Source organism: Phaethon lepturus, unplaced genomic scaffold (genome assembly GCF_000687285.1).
Source record: "Phaethon lepturus isolate BGI_N335 unplaced genomic scaffold, ASM68728v1 scaffold52987, whole genome shotgun sequence".
In the NCBI taxonomy this organism is placed as follows: Eukaryota; Metazoa; Chordata; class Aves; order Phaethontiformes; family Phaethontidae; genus Phaethon; species Phaethon lepturus.
The window spans coordinates 15,258-35,556 of record NW_010552174.1 but is presented as its reverse complement, the minus strand read 5'-3'; the positions used below and the strand labels follow the sequence as shown (position 1 = coordinate 35,556).

Sequence of the window (20,299 nt, the reverse complement as noted above, 5' to 3'; positions counted from 1 at the left end):
GGAGAGGAGAGGAGAGGAGAGGAGAGGGGGGGAAGGGGGAAGGGAAAAGGAAAAAAAGGAAAAGGAAAAGGCTTCTACTGTAATCAGAGCCAGGCTTGAATCCTGAGCACAGCTGTAAAACATACAGATGTGAACCTGAACTTTATTTGCTTTGTTCAATATCTAGTCAAAATGCTGCATTTTCTGCTTACTAATTTCTCGTAAAGGCTGTGGAGCAGCAGAACTATTAATATGTGTTTCTTTTTTTTTGCAACAGTGAGTTAGCAGGAGGAAAGGAGCAAACATTGAAACTACTGTAAATTTAGTAGGTCAAGGAAACTTGAGGATTGAACCTAATGGCCTAGTTTATTGCAGTTGTGACAGAAACTGTACTGTTTGTACAGGAGGACTTTTATTCTTCAGAAGCACAGAAGGTTGCAGGTTAATTGCAATTAACTGCTTTTTCCCTCCCCTTCTTGACCAAGGCAGCTACCTCAGGTCACAGAAGTAGAAGCCAGAATTAATGTGTGTGGATAAGAAATGTAAAATAGAAGACACCTAAGTTTTGCTTAGGTTATAATGACAGTAAAAATTTAGTTTGGGAAGAACATATTATAATAATGTACATAAAGTATTGCATATTTAAAGAAATTGATTTTGTATTAAATTCTAACACTATATTGGCATACCATTTTCCAATTAAAGAGACTTCAACAGAGTTTTTCTAATGTAGTTAAGTATTCTGCATAGATACCAGATTCATAAAGTAGCAGTTAGCTGTGGAGTATTACTTACCTGAAGAGTAACAAGTAATGTACAGTACTATTTGCTATAGTGGTGAACCAACTCATCAATTAGTTGACACTAATTGAATGAATGCAAAATGTGACTGAAAATAATGTTGCATATACGAGTGTTGTCCCTTTAAATTCTAGTGGTTAAGCATTGTGGGTGTTTTAAGTTACAGCTTGAAAAGATCCTGATTAATCTGGTGACAGATTCTTATCAGACATCTATTTACAGTGTCTCCATTACCTCAGCATCCAAAAACAAACCACGTCCGGAGCATGCTTCCCAACTCTCCAAGCTGCAGGGCTTTTCCTAAATGACTAAATAACGAAAACTAAATAACGAAAACCATTTATTTTAAGAGGGTAACAAATAGTGGTTTGTGTGTCTTTGATGTAGACCTGACAGCCCTAATGCTTTGGGTAGTAAGCTGCAGCTTTGAGACTCCGAAGGGAGCGCAGGTCTGGAAGTGGCTGTTTTGCAGCCTGCCCGCTGTGTTCTCACTACACTGCATTTGCTGCCCCGGCACTTGCCAGCTCCGCTGTGTGCGCCGGCGGCTGGAAGTAGCCGGGATGCATCGGACCTGTTACACTTGTACAGATAAGCTGTGCATGCACAGGAGAGCTGTCACGACCCGTGACACGACCTGAGGTATTTGTGGGTCTGTCAGTGCGGTGTGAAGAACTGGTTTGCCACTGAATATGAGGTTCTGGAGGGTGAAAGTGTCAAGTAGATTTGATACCCTTTTTCAAATACATTTCTGAGGTTGGTCACCAGCACTATGTGTAAATGGAAGAACCTGGCAGTGTTTGACAGCTTCTGGGCTTGGGTGGATGTCCTGGCCACGTAAGCAGTCCTTGTCAGGACAAAATCCATGTAGGGCCCTGGTCCTCTCCCACTTTTTTTCCGGAGATATGCAGGCATATATGTTTGTGGGATCTATGACAAGTCCCCAGTCTGGGCAACTGTAAGATCAGAACAAGGAGGAGAGCTGTGACGAGCATCAGCAGTCTGTCTGCACTGGCAAGAATGCAGGACCTCCATCCCAGCCACACGCTCAAACTAGAAATATTACCTAAAGCCCTGAGTGTTGCAGGGAGGAAGCTTTCACGCTCATGCAATCTGCATCATTTCTTCTGCGGCGCGTCCCATGTAGCCATGATGAGCTCTGCTTCCCAGACAGCATGCTACTCTTGGGACACTGAGGATCTTTCTGTTCAAGACCATGATGAAATCATCTGACAAGGAGGAGAGAGCTGAAAATTATGTCAGCACTAAATGTAGATGGGGGTCTGGGATAGTTTTAGTCAAGCTTTCCTTCTTTTTAGTTGTGGAGTTTGCTTAGGGTTGGAGCTAGTTTTTGCATGGCAGTGGCCATTTTATTTTGCGCCCACTAGATCTGCCTCTCTATCACCAAGTGTAGGTGAACAAAAATGCAGGATGAAGGCCAGTTTACATGCACTGTTCTGCTAGCAAACCCTCTACATCTGTATTTGTAAGCCACTACCTGCCCCACTGGCCTGCATCTGTCCCCACATCAGATCCTTTTCCCTGGGTTTTATTCACCCTGATGTGCCTGCAGCTGCTGTGCTGCTTCACAACGGTCAGTGAAGAACACTGTGCCTTCTCCCAGTGTCCATGTGTCCTCCCAGAGTCAGCCCTCAGAAGCAGTGCTTCCCAGTCACTTTGGGGATGCAGATGTGATGGTGGGGTCAGAGATCTACAGCTATGTTTCAGATCTTGGCCGTTGTCCTCCAAAGCAGGTCATGCTGGCTCCATGTAAGGGAAGGAAACTTGTGGACAAAACTAACTTTAGTTAATTAGGAGAAGCATGTTCAGAGTCTGCCAGTGACTAACAGCCTCAGCTGCTGCTGCTAGGGACACCCTCTTGCTAAATGCTAAGAAATTTTACTATGCGAAGGTCCTTCTGAAGTTACTGCTGCTTCTGGGATTCCCCTTTCTGCTTTGCAAAAAATGTTGTTTAATCCCTTCTTATAGAAGAAAGAACATAGACGTATGTGTTCATAATGTCAGTGAGCTTTCTCTGAGCAGCCCCTCAGTCTGCCTTCCCATTTACACTCACATTCAGGGACGTTTGAGTTGTTCAGAGATGAGGCTCTTGGCTTAGAGGCATGCTCAGCAGAAGACTTCCTGCAGTGGGATTTCCATGAGACATGGGAGGGACTTCTTTTTTCCAAAGAGATGCTGGCAAATCTACCATCCTCCTCCATGTGAGAGAAAGGTGTGGAGATTTCAGTAGAAAGAAACATCCCCTATGTTGGCAATTAATTATAAACTGAAAACCTGTTGGAACTAGGATAAATAACGGTAGGACAAGTCCTCATGGGCTGTATTCAGAAAGACAACAGAAATACACATCTCTCTCTCTGTTTAGGTTTAGTGTACATGGTTTGACTGAGAACCCATACACGGGTATGTATAACATTTTTAACTGGGAAATCAGAGAAGGCATGTTTTTGCCCTAGATAATAGAACCAGGAGCGACAGCTGTTTCACAGTGCATCTTGCCTTAGTTGCCCGCCCTGATAATTATTCGGCAATTCAGACTGTGCTTCACTACACTGAGGCACCACCTTGATCTTATCCTCCAGCCAGCTGCACTATCTTTAAACCTGTAAACGTTGTAGCTGAGTGGTCCTCAGCCATCCCTGTACCATGGGCAACCATACGGAGCAAGTGATGTAGAGCCAGTAATGTCATTCTTTGCTCTTCCTGATGATTAAGGAACTCTGTTTACTAACACAGGCTCAGAGCACGGACACGTAGGCGTACTTACAGTCAGCCCTGTCTGTCCTCGTGTATCAGCCGGGATGCCCACTTCGTTCATTTGTGGGTGCTCTAAATGTGCAGCAGCAGCCGCGTGACTTCTGGTGGTTTTTTTCCTCCGATTCAGCCCTATGCACAGGCTAAGCAAGCAGTGGCCTGAAGTGGTGGAGGATGACAAACTGTAGCCTTGCTGCTTAGTTTGACTGCAAAGAGGAGCTGGCCACTGTCACTGCCATTGAGGAGGAGAGTGGTTTGGTGGGACAAGTGCTGGTGTGAAGGGAGGAAAGCCCTGCCCCAGGACATGCAGTTGCCATCCTGTCTGATGTCCTTCAGAAGCAATAGAAGCAGCAATCCCTGTTTGCCAGGGCTTCCCCTGGCTCTCCTTAGCTCTGCCTCTTTCAAAACATGGAGTTTGCATGACCCCTGCACAGATAGTGTGGATTTAGTATGTGACAAAGCTCTCCGTATACTGATGTCTTCTCAGAAGACTTCCCCACTGTGGAAAAAAAATCTCGTGCTCAAAACTATAAGTTCACCAAGTCTATAAATTTGAGATTGGTTATGGATTAAGTTATGTTTTGTATTTTAAAGAGGACTATGGAAAAGTGAATAATGTTCTGTAGAATTGAGAGAGGCTAAAAAAAATCAACCCAGTGAGATACAGGATAATGTTTGCCTTTCAGGATTACAGCTTGTGCCATGACTATGAATAAATATGTGGAGGAAAACGTTTCTCAAAAATCCTATACGACAATAAAGTATTTCATGAAGATGCTGAGCAGTGTCAGTGAAACCTTAATCTTCATCTTCATGGGAGTGTCTACCGTTGGGAAAAACCATGAGTGGAACTGGGCCTTCGTTAGCTTCACCCTCCTTTTCTGTTTAATCTGGAGGGCACTGGGTAAGCAAGTCTGAGAGAACGCATCAGTCTTCTTTGCAAGTGAAACTTTTTATCTCTTGTTGAGTAGAAAATGCCGAAAGGGTCTCATCAGCTTGTAGAATGGCCTTCTTACTTGTAATGTGTCCTAGATCACAGGGTCAGCTTGCACCTTCCCCCAAAATGGAACCCAAAAGATCAGTTTGGTCCTGATCCTGCCTGTCTAAAGTGAGAGGCAGTCTGGCTTGTTAACCAGTACAAGAGTACATGTATTTAAGTAAAAATGTATTTAAAAATAAGCAAATTTTGCTTGGAAGAATTGGCAGTTGTACAACAATTAAACAGATTGTGGGTTTTTTTTAATTTATGTTTACTAGATTTGGGATTTTCCCAGTTATTGGCATAAATAGCATCAAAACAGGAAATGCCGTAGCTGAAGTGCTGTTCAGGTATATATTGTGAAGAAAAAATTCCTATAAGAAACTGCTTGATCCCTCCTGAGTTTGCAGTACTAGCTGTTTTCTTTTACCTTGAGACCTAAGTGCAGGTCAGGCTTGTAGGTCTTAAACCTGTCCCTCACCCCAGTTTCATCTGTAATGATCCGGTCCCTTTGTGTGTAAAGGCATGCTCCGATCTGCCTCTGCACCCCTACTTCAGGTCCCCAGTCTCCCTCCAGTGCAGAAAGCTGGACTATTTTCCCTCCTGAGCCTGCAACCCCGCACTTGATACCTTAGGCTGCAGAGCAGCCTGGCTGCCTCCAGCTCCTGGCCCCCGTGCGTGCTCCCTTCACCCGCCTTTACTGCACCTACACCTTTGCTGCAGTCCACCACATCCCTGGAGACTTTGCCTTTGGTACACCAGCACGCACTGGCATCTTCTCCGTCCACCCCCGGTCCTGCATCCTTCCTGTCTCTGCAGGTGAAATTAAGTGAGTGAGTAGGAGTTTGCAGAGTTCAAAGCACAGATTGATGGAGGTGACAAGCCAAATAGTTCAAAAGCACCTCAAATCCTATTAAAAAAAAATTAGTAGTCTTGGTCTATACTGACACAGAGAATTATTGCTGTTCTAGAGTTGCAGGGTCTAGCAGATAGCTGTCTTGTAGAGATCAGTTAGCTGCTTCAGGTCCTAAATCCAGCTGTCCTGAGGTGGTTAGCTCACTAAATATATTTAAGATGATGCTCCTTAGGCATTTGAAATTTTTCTTCCATGGTGTTTTCAAGCTGCTAAGTAACATTTCATTTCTTCAATAATATATAGGCAAGAAGGAAATAAAAGTGTTTAAAACCAAATACTAGAGTTGTGGGGGATTTCTGTGTAATTTAGTTTCCTTTTATTCCTTCCTCCCTGTATTTCTGTTCTTTTCCCTCAGGTGTTTTTGTTTTGACTCAGATCATTAATGTGTTCCGGACGATTCCTCTCACTTTTAAGGACCAATTTATTATTGCCTATGGAGGCCTCCGAGGAGCTATTTGTTTTTCACTTGTATTTCTACTTCCTCCTGCTGTGTTTCCCAGGAAGAAATTGTTCATCACTGCTGTTATCGTTGTGATATTCTTTACCGTTTTCATCCAGGTAATACCTTTCCTCTTACGGACTTCTTTCTCAGACAGATTGTAAATAAGCAGTGGGTAGAAAAGCAAATGCCCTGACTCGCTGGGAGGAACATATAGCTGAAGGTACTTTCCATGGTCACAGTTTAAAAAACAATGCTATGCAGACTGCAGACAGGTAGCAAAAGTATGCCAGATATTAAGTACTTATGCTAACATGTAAGTAGTATTAAGCATTTAAGACCTAGTGAGGTTGGAGTAGAGATAAAAGATAATCTGGGTACAGCCCCAGCACTAATTCCTTGTTAGAATATTTAAAGAAGTTGTGCATTTACGCGGGAGTTTGGTGTTGGATATGGTGCGCAGTGAGCAGGGGATGGAAGACACCGAGGGCACTGAGAGGTGAACTGGAGCATTTGATCTGGGTGTTAGGCGGTGATGCTGCAAACCAGCTGCACGTCCAACCAAAAGCACCAAGTGTGCAGAAGAACGTGAAGAACTTGACTCTGGTGTCAACCTGGCCATGGAGGCCTGGTCAAGAGTGACCAAGGGAGGGAGAAGTGACTGAAATCAGTAAAATGTAGAGAAGGCTAAGCCCCTCAAATAAACACGTCAAGCTGGTCATTATCCAGAGTGGTGAGAGAGATGTGAGAGGCTAGTACATGGAATTTCAGGTCTGTGGGAAAAAAATGTATTTTTCAGCCTGCGTTTTGCACGTATAAATGGGAAATGTGCCATGGGAAGTAGCAAGTATCTGTGCTTGTGCGAGGGAAAGGGGAAAAGGTGGCTGGAGCGTCTGGAGGTCAGTTAGTTGACGTTAGCATGTAAGCTGTGAAAACTGATTTTGAATCACAGAATCACAGAATGGCAGGGGTTGGAAGGGACCTCTGAAGATTATCTTGTCCAACCCCCCTGCCAAGGCAGGATCACCTAGGGCAGGTTGCACAGGAACGCGTCCAGTGGGGTTTTGAAGGTCTCCAGAGAAGGAGACTCCACAACCTCTCTGGGCAGCCTGTTCCAGTGCTCCGTCACCTCACAGTAAAGAAGTTTTTCGTCATGGTGAGGTGGAACTTCCTGTGCTGTAGTTTGTGCCCGTTGCCCCTCGTCCTACCACTGGGCACTGCTGAAAAGAGACTGGCTCCATCCTCCTGACAGCCACCCTTCAGAGATTTATAGACATTGATAAGGTGCCCTCTCAGCCTTCTCTTCTCCAGACTGAACAGCCCCAGGTCTCTCAGCCTTTCCTCATACGAGAGATGTTCCAGTCCCTTAATCATCCTTGTAGCCCTCCACTGGACTCTCTCCAAAAGTTCCCTGTCTCTCTTGAACTGGGGAGCCCAGAACTGGACACTACTCCAGATGAGGCCTCACCAGCACAGAGTAGAGGGGAAGGAGGTAAATGAAATGTGTTATGAAATGCAACATGGTTTACCAAAGGGAAGCCTGATATCATCCTTTGATAAGGCAATTTATTTTTTAGAGTAATCTCATCTAACTGAACTATTGTTAACTCTTCGGGAGAGGGGGCTACATAGGAGATTGTTAGCTTAACTACTTGTTAAACTGGAGTTTAGATTGCCATTAGCATGACTGTAAAGTGAATGAAGAAGGAGCTGACAGTTTCTTCTACAAAGGGTAATGGCAGCATATGGTCCTTTGGGTCAGAAAGAACCTCTGGGGATCTCTAGTCCAACCCTGTGCCCACAGCAAGGCCACCTTGCCTTGGGCACCTGCTCCAGCGTTTGACCTCCCTGGTCTGATAACAGGCTGACAAGATGTTACTAATGGAATTCCTCAAGGATGGTTCCGGGGGATGGTTTTGTTTAATATTCTTGTTATTGACCATGGCACATAAACGTAAGACTTTTTGTTGCTGATGTTTTTTGATGACAGGCTTTGGAAGGTGTTCTCAGGGTGATAGTGAGATGGGGTATCTTGTGGAAAGAAGAGAATAACTGAGGGCCAATCTAGTAGAAACAGAATGAAATTTAACAGTAATAAGTGCAAGTGTGTTCTTGCTAGGACTACTTTACTAAGGATTTCTCTTATGAAATGGGAGCCTTTTGTTCGGGAAAAAATAGAAAGGGAAAAAGAAATAGGTGCACTAATTGGTAACAGGGCAGAGTTTAAGCCACCAATGCAGTGAGGACAGAAGAAAGGCAAATCTGATCTTAAGACATACTGAGACAGGTATATACATCAGAGAATAGCGTCATGTTCTAGAGTGGTCACAGGGCTGGTAAGCCTGTCGTGTGAAAGGAGACCAGGATGCCTTGGCCTTAGCAAAATGAAGGAGAAGAGGGAATGTAATTACTGTTTATATGAGGGAGTGAACACCAGAGAAGGAGGAACACCGATTAAACTAAAAAGACAAATGTTGGCAGAAGAACAAAGTGGTACAAAGTGACCATGATGCAATTAAGAAGCAGCTTTCTAATTATCAGAACAATGAGGTTCAGGATGAGTGTTCCAGTATGAGCAATGGGACAAAGAAACCTAACTACTTTTAAGATAAAGTTCTATTCATTTACAAAAAGAAATATGTGACCTGGTTGTCTGGGGTAGTAGGGACTGATCTCAGCACCATGAGAGATTCGTTCCTCTCCCCTGTGCCAGTGCGCCTATACAAACGAACAAATTATGTGAATTCTTCCACACATAATTGTATCATTATACAAAACCATTATATCATTCTGGGATAGCCAAAACGTTTTGTTCTTTCTCTGAGAATAGAGAAGGACACGTATTTACAAAAGGTCTTAGTGTCATGACCTTGAATAGCAATTTTCGTGCTCCTGTTTGGGTACCTGTTTTGGAAGTAATCACTAAAAAAGAGGACTTTATATGTTTCCTTGGGAATGATGTGGGATCTGTTTATTAATTCAGAAAACAAGTGAGGGTTTTTCTAATACATAACAGAACTGAAAAAAAGTTTAAAAACACTGTGGATGGGGTAAGTGATGGGGTTTGTCAGGTTGCGCCTCTTGGACCTCTTAGCTCTAGGGAGCCTCTTCCTTCCTTCTGTTGCATTAGTGGAGTCTGTGCTGACAAGGATCGTAGCTAAGGGCAACACTTGCTAATCACAAGAGGGAATTCACTATTACAATTATTGTGTCAGGCTGGATTTTGGGCTTAGGAAGGTGAAAGGGTATCTAGAGCTAAAAAGGTATCCACAGCCATTTTCAGTACTCTGACAGAGATGAAAAAGACTGAAAGGCTTTTTTTTTTTCTTTATATGTATGGAAAAAAACCCAGAACTCTTTGCCTTTTTTTTTTTTCTTCACAGGGAATAACAATTCGCCCACTGGTGGAGTTTCTTGATGTCAAAAGGTCAAATAAAAAGCAACCTGCTGTCAGTGAAGAAATTTATAACAGGGTATGTTGCAGCTTCAGTGTCATAGATGAAACCCTCATACAGATGAAATTCCTAGTGGCTTTCATTAAGACAAGGATTCAGCATACAGTATTACAGAGAGGCACACGCCCTTTTAGATTTCTTTTTGATAGCTGTTATAAGCACAATAACTGTAAAGTTTATATTTAAACTTTGGCAATTACCAAAATTAGCACTATTATGTATCATTATTTTGGAATCTTCACTTTCTTCCTTGTTCACCTCTTGAGGTAAATTAACTTTCTGTAGTTTGTTTCACATATGAGATACGTGCTATTTTAGAACTTGGTTACATTAGGAAACATTTGTCAATTTAATTACATTACATTGCATTTCAGTTAGTCTGATTAAACAAATGCAAACTCCTCCTAAACACACTCTTAAACTTACTTAACACTCACATCATCAGCCTCTTTATGGATTTACATTTGGTATGTGTGTGTCTCCAATTATTGCAGTTTATTAGCCATGCATATTCTTGAATGTATTTCTCCTTGCAGCATACCTGTGGCAGGTGGTTTGAAGTTCCAAAAATGAGGAATAATAAGGAATAAAACTTCAGCAAAGAAGTCAATATAGGCATCTAAAAGTCCATCCTCCTTTGGACATACCTATCAGGATTTCCCTCTGAGTTTGAGACCCTTACTATGGTACTTGAATTAAGAGCAAAGGAGCTGCCTCTGGGCATCAAGTGAGATCTCAGCTGAACTGATTCACTCTTTTGTAATTCACAATAGGCTGAGGAAGAGTGTGTTTCTAATATTAGGTGATCAGGACGCTTTGAGGTGAGTCTAGACCAGTTCCCTGCAACAGGAGCTCAGGACCTGATGCTGGGTATCTCAGCTCTGTCCTGTGCATCCCAAGGGGCTGGTGCTAATGTGGGAAGCTGCTGCCCATTCAGGCTCTCTCCTCCACAAAGTCATACCTGGTTCACTGTCAGGCCTGGGGAAGTCCCTGGAGAAGTTCCAGGCATAGCTTTGAGTTGTTAGGGTACTTAAAAGAAGTGGAAATGTGGGAGAAACCTTTAGATTCAGGGAGGAGCTGAGCAAGATTGACATTGAGGAAATCAGCAACTAACTTCTGTCCTTTTGGGGCTGTGAGCTAAGGAAGCTCCAGGGGAGCAAAACAGAGTCCGTTTCTGAGTTTGGTTAGACGGCATTTAGTTAAACTGAAGCACTGTCCTGAATTCTGACTAGATGTTTCGGTTTTGCAGTAAGTTAGAAGCTAATGAGGTCAAAGGGGAAGCCAAGTGATGTCTATAAGTTTATGTAATAAACCAACGTTTCCCCTTTAGTTCTTTGACCACGTGAAGACTGGAATTGAAGATGTGTGTGGACACTGGGGTCACAACTTTTGGAGAGATAAGTAAGAATGGCATTTAAAACTCTTTGTTACACAGGAGAGGCTGAACTGGCTCAGCAACAACAAACGAAGGCTGTTGGGCATCATATTTCATTTTCAGCATTTTACTCTTGAAAGCGGATGGTTGTTTTTAGAATGTGTGGGTTACAAAGGGAAAGCAGCAAAACAATGTCGTTTTGCTAAACCGCAAGCAAGTAGAACAAAACCTCCGCCTGGGAAGAAAGGCAGCCCTCTGATCCCAGGGTAAAGTGTGGTACCTTCTGAGGGTGACTGTCCTCTCTCAGACTGTTTCAGAGTATTTCCTGTATGTCTGCGGAGCCTTTCATCCCACCCAGCTTTCCTCCTGCAAATCGTATGTCTCTGCGGTGTTGAGGGGTTAGTTCCCTATTTGGTGGGAAACCTACCAAAGCTTTGTGACTTTCTCTAGAAAGGCCAAGGCACTAGCTGGCATGAGGCACATGGGAGATCCTAATGGCAGGCAGCTCCACAGTTCTTGATTATTTAAGACTTAGTGTCAGTTAAGAAGATTACCACCAGCAATACCTGAGCAATTCATGTTTTCACCTTAGCTGCTGAATCATCGTCATCATTGGCTTGGATCTAACTCCCTTTTCTCAGAAGCACACTCTTTTACACCCAAATCCTTTAGAGCCAAAGCGTGGGCATTGCTCACCCACCTTCTAGTCGCTGCTCCAACAAGAATTTAAGTGTTTTATACAAAGAGGAATAGCACCAGCAGGAAGGGCTGAGAAGAGCCCTCTCCAAATGACTTGAGGGCAACACAGTGAGGACACTTTCCTGACAGATGCATGACATGGGTACACCTTTCCTTTACTCAGTCTTACCGTCCTCCAGTCTGTCTGAGATCTTTCATTAACATTATGGAGAAAAGGAGGGTCCCACCTCTTCATGACCTTCAGATCCAAATTCAAGAATAATTTCAGAATGGCTAGAGGGCGAAATATTTTCTGACAAACAAAATCACCCCAGCTGTAATCAATATTTTTTCACTAAGCAACAAAGAGGGTTGCAGTTGCTTTAGAGGAAGGGACAACATCCAAAGTTTTGTAAGAGCAGGCTAATATTTCAAAGAAAAAGCAATTGGTGCAGATTTAGACCTTTTATTTGTTATTACAGTAAATATTTAATGTTCTTTTTGTCTCAATAAAAATAAAGAATTAAAAATAATATTGTCTAATAACAGAAAACCTAAAAGTTAAAAGTTGCTGCTAGGGAGACTGTCCATTAATGTATTAACAAAAACACAGGTTAAGACTATCTATCTGAAGCAAAGATGAACTTGACCCTTTTTTATGTTACTCAGCAGTAGGTTTTTAATATGAACAGACACATTCCCAGGGAATAAACTCCTTCGCAATTGCATTAGCTACAGTATATTGGCTTTCCTTAACCACGCACAGTAAAAATTAACTGGTTGGGTTGCTTTGCCTCACGTACAGGTTTAAAAAGTTTGACAATAAATACCTGCGAAGACTTCTAATCCGGGAGAACCAACCCAAATCCAGCATTGTTTCTTTATACAAGAAGCTGGAAATCAAACATGCCATTGAGATGGCAGAGAGCGGAATGATAAGCAAGGTGCCATCGTCGGGCTCTCTCAGGTAAGCAGGCGATGCCAGCGAGGCCGAGCATTTTGGCTGGGTCACGTCATTTATTTCACAGCTCAGTCTGTAGGCAGGATAATCACTTTGATTTAGGACACTTTGTGTCCCAATGTCACCTGAACAGTAAGCGGAAACGGAACAAGAGCGTTTTGCCTGCAGCTCGTGCACGAAGCGCTCGGTGAGCTGTGCTCGTCTGGTGCGAGGGCAGCTGCTCATGGGAACATTGATTTGCCATCGAGAGGAGAGCTGGATTTGAACCAGTGCCTGCCCATCTGCTGTGAATAGCTACAGGGGAAGCCGGAGGGGCATTTTGAAAAGTCCCTTAATCAAATCTACAATTTAATGTAATTTATATCAAATTTTGGAGACTGAGTTTTGAGCCTTACCACTGACTCAAATGAGATCAAGATTTCATTCCTACATGTTATGTTTTCACCCGTTCCTTGGTTGTTTTGAAATGCTGTTTCCAACTCTAACAAAGGAAACAGTTCAAATGTAATTCCCAATCATAAAAATAAAAACTTTCTTCCCCTTTCTCTCTTTCCTCTATTTTTCTTTTTTTATCCTGCTGCAGTGAATATCATGAAGGAAAGATAAAGCCGCTTTCTCCCACTGAAATGGAAAATATGCGGGAAATATTAACAAAGAATCTCTACCAAATACGTCATCGAGTAAGGATGAAGTTTTGCATACTTAAATATCCCACTACTCTTTGAATATACTGATTATCTGCCTAACATATCTTTGGGCTAGTACATCTGCTGTACCATAGCAGAATCATTAAACCTGTTATTTACTTCTATTGCCTATGAGTCCATGTCCTACCATATGTACAGCAAAATATTCATATTCCTTTATGTAAATATCTTACTTCATCTTACGTTATTGATAAAGCTTAATTTTTTTGTCATATTACCTGCAATATATTTACATTATTTTAAAAGGATCACAGGTGGAAATTCAACCCAACACTGTTCACTTATATCAGTATTTTGGTCACTTCATGATATGGGATTAGATTTCCCGTTTGCCTCCAGTTGTGAAGTTGTTTGCATTAAGAGCAGAGGTGGTGAGCTGGAAAAATAGCGAAACAAAAGCAAAAGGACATTTCACATTTAGCCTCCTGTGGCTAAGTAGTTTGAATGCCTGAGCCCTTGGAAAACATTCAAAAGTGGAGCAAGCTTCAGTTTGCTGGAGGTAAAAATGACTTCCCCTTAGGTGACTCATCACCTTCAAATGTGCGTCCTCTGTGGACATACTGACTGAGCCAGTACAATGTGGGGGTAATCATTGTATTAAGCCAGCTTCTTCTAATTTCTCTTTCATTATAAATATCAGCAGGTTAAAAAAAAAAACCCAAACAAACCAAACCAAGCAGGTGCTTGTGAAGCAGATGACTAAAAAAATGCTGGCATAGTTACTGTTCTTATTCTTAATCATCATCTGCAATATGATTTTGTTCACAAGGATTTACGATGCTTATTAAAACATTAAAGCAAAAAGCCTGTTTTGCACTGGGCATATTGTTCAACACATTTGACATTATGCTTTTCAGAATGTGACCACTGCTTTTATATTTCAGACAATGTCATATAACCGACATAGCCTGGCTGCAGACGCAAACGAAAAGCAGGCCAAAGAAATTCTGATCCGTCGCCGGCACAGCCTTAGGGAGAGCCTGAGGAAAACGAACAGCCTGTCAAGAGAAAGACCGGTACATGCATTTCAGTTGTTCTACAGAAAATGGTTCTTTGTAGCTAAATGTCCTGCAGAAAAAAATCTTCTGAAATGCAGAAAAAATAAATCCTGAATTCGGAAGACAACTAGACATATAATGTCACACTTACACCTTGAGTTGCACACATGGGCCCCTTAATTTGTGTTGACCCCTGCAGCAAAGCTTCAGTCTTGCAGAATGTGATATAGGAGTGGGATCTGCTGCCATAATTTTATCTCAGAGGAGATGAACAGTCTCTGTACACAGTGTACTTCTAAGGGACGGTCAGTATTCTCAGTCAGTATTTTGATGAAGCGTGGATGATCAAGGTCGAAAATGACTTTGGGATAGACAAACTACTTACGGTGTGCTCCAAAATATGGGAAAGAGAACTTTTAATCGAGTCAGTCAGAGTGAGCTCTTCATTTGAAAATTGTTGTGGGATCTTTACTATTCATAAAATGTAGTCAGGACTTCAGGTTTTGACACAGAATAAAAAAATCCTCTCTGCCTACCAGAAATGCTGTGGCATGATAATGTTTGGCTCTCTGAGGCAACCCTGCAATACCTTCGCTGTAAATTTCAGACCATATTTGAATGGAGCACACTGATTCAGCAGGGAAGCTGATCCTCCAAATCATCTTCCCATTTTGGGTACCAGGGAAGTTAACCATCCAATGAATATGTATTTTCATGTTACAGGAATATTTAGTAACTGTTGTCTTCATTGATACGGGTGTCCTTCAGCAGCTGAGGCTGTTCTGAATAAGTGCTATATCTCATTTGTGATCATTACTGGGGCTACTGTGGTGTTAATTGTGACAGTGTTTGTTCCTGAATTATTTTTTTCCCTCTCAACCACAATTACATATGTTGTCTTTGTCATACGAAGAAATGATTTACTAGGTGGGTTGATGAAGAACCTTAGCAGGACTGAGACATTTTTGGGGCAGGGAGAGATACAGGGTGTCTGACAGCTTTTTAAAATGCACAGGCTGTAATTTTAAAAATAATTAGCCTTGGATAAATCCACCACAGAGGGGAGCATAGAGGTCCTGAGCAGCACAACAACATCCAAAGAGGAAAAATCTCTCATGGAAAAGAAATTTCCTTTCAGGTTCCCTTTGAGTGTGCAACAATGAATGGTACGAACAGAGGAGAGCTGGTAGATTGTAAGGGTTTTTAAGATTGTAAAGGATTGTAACAAATGTAAGAAAGGATGCCCTTGAGAAACTTCTGAATTTAAAAAAAAGCAACCTGTCCTGGAAAGTACCTCTCCTGTTCCAGGAAGTATGAGGTGTGCTCTGCTCCCAGGGCCTTTAGAGCTTAGTCTTGGGAAAACAAGGATTTTATGCCCTGAGCTGGTAAATGATCACGCTGGTGCCTAACTTCCCCATCAACTTCAGTGTGACTAGTCAACTGTATCGAGTCATTTATATGTATAAAGCGCTTGCAGGACCGGAATACAGATTAGTTCTTGTGCCCGAGCTTCAGTCTCAACCTAATTTTTGCAGCTGACTAACAGAAAATTTCAAACTGTACTTGTATGAAGTAATGCCATGCTTGCAGCGTTTACCTTCAGTCGTGGTTTAGCCCCAGCCGGCAACCAAGCCCCCCGCAGCCGCTCGCTCAACGGGGGAGAGAATCGGAAGAGGAAAAGCGAGGAAACTCATGGTCTGAGATAAAGACAGTTTAATAGGCTCACAGTGTTTACCTTCCGTAGGAAAAACTGTACAGGTAGGGTTGAGGTTAGAGAACATACATTTATTAACTTTGATCTCGGAGGGCATATCACGAGGCTTTCCTTTGATTAAGCTGCTTGAGATTACTCAGTCTTTACCTTAGTTAGCACAGACCTCAACCAGCAATCAGCGTTAACCTGAGTGGGTAGTAAAAGATCACATATTAGCTAATCCCAAACTACTCTCCAGCCCTTTAGCTACATAAAACCATTCAAGCCTCAGTTGTGTGTCTTAACATACATTATGCAGGTACTTCAGTCTGCAGTAACTTAACATTTCTTATATATCTTTGCACGCAGGCTGCTGCAAATACGAAAAGATTCCTTTCACTTCCTAAAAACACTAAACTCCCAGAGAAACTACGAGTGAGAAATAAAACATCTTCCAGAGGTAATGAAAAATTTTCTGCTGTCTCTTACTGTGCTGCAGTCATTTTCCCTGCATAGAAGGAGTTTTGCCATGATGACATAGAGAAATCAGCATATTATTTTTCAAACAAATATTAAATGTTTTATGTGCACATGCTTTCATTCTAGAGTTAATACCTTCAAGGCATATTTCTAGGTGTTAGATATTCAGCAGAGGTCTAGCAGCATTAAAAGCAATGGGTCCTAAAGCAGGTATTTGGATGTAGAGAAATGCCCAAGCACGCAGAGTCTCCTGGGGCTTTCTCAGTTCAAATGCCGTAGCGGCGTAGTCCTCCCAGCACATCTCCTCATGTGAACAAGCAGCAGCCTGAAACACTCCTGCACCAGAAACACTGCCATGGCTCATTCTCCTTGTCTTTATTCCATAATGTCCAGATCCCCTCTTGGATTATGAGCCTATTTGGTTTCTTTTCTCACCGGGGTCAGGGTAGAGGACACTGCTCTGAGAAACAAAGCAGAGAGGAGAATGAGGGCATGAGCTCTGATTTATAGTTCTTATGAAGAACATCTCAAAGTGCTGTGGTTTACAACCAAAATGTCTTCTTTTTTTTTTTTGTGTCTAAACTCACATATGTTTTATATTTAAGTTCTTGAGTTCTAACAACAAAATAAAAAATCAGGAGGAAGACAACCATCTGATGTGAAAACTTTGTCCAATTTTATATATTACTTTTGATTATTGCTGGTTGCATTACCATGCTTATACCATGCTCAGGAGCATTTCCTTTCACAGCAAGCAACCATCAAGATCTCCTACTCGGAAGACTAAATCTCTGCACAGTCACCAAAATGTCCTGATCCCCACCCCACTCCTCCAAATTAATATAGCAATAGAACGTGTTTTTGCCTGTTAATAACTACATCTTTGCTCTCCTGGATGTAGGATGCCTTTTATTCTGTAGTCATGTCTGCAGAGGTCACCTACTGTCACCTAGAATTACAGAGGAAATGTGCCTCCAGATTAGTCAATTGTCAAAAAATATATTATTTGACATATTTAGGGAGGAAAAAAGCCTGCAAACACAGTCTGATGAAGACCTTCCTTGATATATAATTATCTGTGTGAATGGACAATTATGTGGTAATATATTTTGATGACCCATTCCTCACCTTTTAAAAAGAAATAACACGTAGGCTACTAATGGCTGTTGTTCTTATGACAGTTGCATGACACACAGTTCTTTGCTTTGATATATTTAAAACATCATACCTGACTTAAGTCTAAGAACAAATCTGAGGTATTCATAAATGATTGTTAAAATGATTAACAAATGACTGAAGTGTGCAAGTTCTGATGAAGATGTTAATCAATTTAAAAGAAGTCTGCTGGGGAAAATATATGCACATGTACACATCCAGAAAGTTTCCAGCTTGGTTCACCCGATAGCGATCATTTAAGAGCATTCCCTGAATGGTTATGCCAGCTTTCCCTTGACCATTTTCTACCCTGCTTTGAGAGGGTGAAAGATTCTTGCAGCACTTGCAACCTGTGAGATTTGCCCTATGGATTTTCTTTGATATCTTACATTCAGGCATATTAAAGGATGGGATGCTTCCTCCTGTCTGTACATTGACCTTGGGAGATCCTTTGACACTCCTTTTCCAAAGGCAAGTTTCTAGAGCCCCTTACATGCTGTGCTCTGGAAATGCCTCTCAGATCAGATTTCATGGGATGTGAGGGTGAGACATCTCATTTTTGTATCCTGCGTGGACGTAAACGGGGACTAGACCACAAGCAGCTCGGAGAGAGACAGGTTTTTCCATGTGCAGAGCCAAAACTGGGGAAATGTCAAGTCAAACGGGGGGCACTTGGCGATTAAGGAGCAGCTGAGGGAGGGCTTTCTAAAAATCACAGTTTTGAGGGGAGGGATGTTTGTAAGTCAAATCTATCCTCTGTCGTGGCAGAGTGAAGTGTCTATTACTGGGTCTAATCAGAAAGCACGGAATTCAGGAAACACGGGGAAACTTTCTTCTATGGCTGTTAGTGCTCAGTGTGCTGCTATTTGCATATTCCTGAAACTGTAATATTCTGCACCGAAAATTTTAATTTTGTTTTCAATTAACAGTGGGCGACAGCAGTGATTCTGAGATGGATGCTGCTACCACAGTGCTCAATCTAAGACCAAGGGCAGGGAAAATCTTGAGAGACCAGAGACTGAGGCAGCAGAGGCCACTGCCTGAGTTTAGAGTGGAGTGGAAGAATGAAGTTGGCGGGAGCCAGGACGGACGAGGAGGGCAGCAGGAGCCAAGCACCTTGCCTCAGCCATCCATTGGGTTCAGGCAGCCACTGCTGACGAGACCAAGATTTGGCACTTTGAGCAGGGAAGATTTGACTGCAGACCATGGGTCAGCAAGACCTATGCCACCGCCACGGTTAGTCAGGCAGGCATCGCAAGGGGAAAGGCAGAGAAATAAGCCTGAGAACCAGCCATACTGAACATAGCAGAAAGAGAACTATTGGTAATAAACCATGGACGTAATGAATTAGGATTCTAAACTATCTGATCGGACTATGGGATCCACTGAAAAACCACCAAGCCTCAATGTGGGTCTAACCACTTCCATTTGGGTAAAGTCAATGCCATTAACTAAGTAAAAGGAATACTGGAGCAATTGCAAAGCTGAAGACATAAAAAAAAAATAATCCCTTTTATAAATAAATTATGGCAATGCTTTAATTACATTATTTCCACTATTAAGATAGGTTGGAAATGTGCCTTATCACATCATCTCTTGTGGAACCAAGTCATGCAGGTTCAATACCCAATTATCCATCAAAAATCATTGTTGAAAGTCCAGTGATGAATGGGTTCTTAAAAAAACTTTGTATCGTTTCAGATTCTATTTATAATCAAATAATACTTGTTTTAACCAGAGCTTTAATAAGAGTAACACTGAAAATTGCACAATGCACCTATCATACAGACTTTGTAAAAAGAATATGTTCCTGAAGCCCAGTTTGTTCAAAGAGCTGCGATGCAGAAAAAGAGAGAGAAGAAATAAGCTGTAGGAGCAGAATTGCAAATACAGTCTAAGAAGGGAGTTGCAACAGAGACAAGACCTGAAGAGCTTGAATTTTTCCTTTCTGAATTTTTGGCAATATGTTACCTGTGAAAGGAACTGAGGATCACCAAAGGAGATCTAAATTACCTTGACTTTCACTAATGTCAACAAGAGCTAAGAGCACCTAGCATGACACCAGAAGCCCTAAAAAGAGAAAACTTCAAGCGGATAAATAATGTTCTTATTCAAAATTGCTTTTTTGCACGTTAGTTTCTTGGTTGCAGTACAAATACAGCAGTAGAATAGTTGGAGAGCAGTGCACATAGACAAAGCAAGCAGTCTCCTGTTTGAGTCAGGGACCACTGAGACTCAAGAAAGCTTGTTCACTCACGTTTGTGACCCTGGTCAACTTGTTTTGCTTTTTGTTTCCTCATCTGTAAAAGGGGAAAGATAACCTTTTCTTTGTCTAAGCTATGCACTCCAAGGAACAAAAATGTTCCATCTAATTTTTTTGTACAGAAAAGTAGCACAGCGGGGCCCTGGAATCAGTTGAAGTCACTGTGCACCTTAATAACACCCATAAGAAACACGGACTTCTGCATCCTAGTGTAAATGGCCGCCATTTGAGTGCATATGGGGAAGGGAGGATGCATTAAAATAAATGATACTTAACTGTAGCTCTCAGGAATTTGCACTTTCTGTCCCACTTAATCTTTCTTAAGTTTTGAGCTTGCTTTAGCACAGATACACATTTCAGCACAATGCAGAAATCATTTTCATTCTACTTGTTACAAGATAGATAACTTTCATTGAAGAATGTACACTGTGAAATCTTTACTTTTTCATTAGCACATTTCTAAATCTGTGGGCAATAAGATTAATTTTTTTTTATTTAAGTTTGTTTTGAACTATTAAAAATCAGAATTTCCTTTTAAAATCACAGGGTAGACTTCTTTCAAAGGTTCACATGCGGGGTTGATAAATTAGTTTTATAAATGGGAATTTAAGACTTTCCTCCTTCTAACAGCTTTTCCAAAATATTTAT

At 41.9% G+C, this 20,299-nt stretch overlaps 1 protein-coding gene across 1 annotated transcript; it reads left to right on the top strand.

The window, feature by feature from the left end:
* Nucleotides 1–4,238: 4,238 nt before the first annotated feature.
* LOC104614196 (sodium/hydrogen exchanger 2-like) lies at nt 4,239–18,889 on the top strand (the record flags this gene model as incomplete). Its single annotated transcript, XM_010291130.1, has 9 exons — nt 4,239–4,456; nt 5,803–6,005; nt 9,270–9,359; nt 10,672–10,742; nt 12,200–12,361; nt 12,939–13,035; nt 13,947–14,078; nt 16,123–16,213; nt 18,318–18,889. Coding segments are annotated over 9 exons (1,435 nt in total), but the record flags the coding sequence as incomplete, so codon positions are not given.
* Between the last annotated feature and the right edge of the window lie 1,410 nt (nt 18,890–20,299).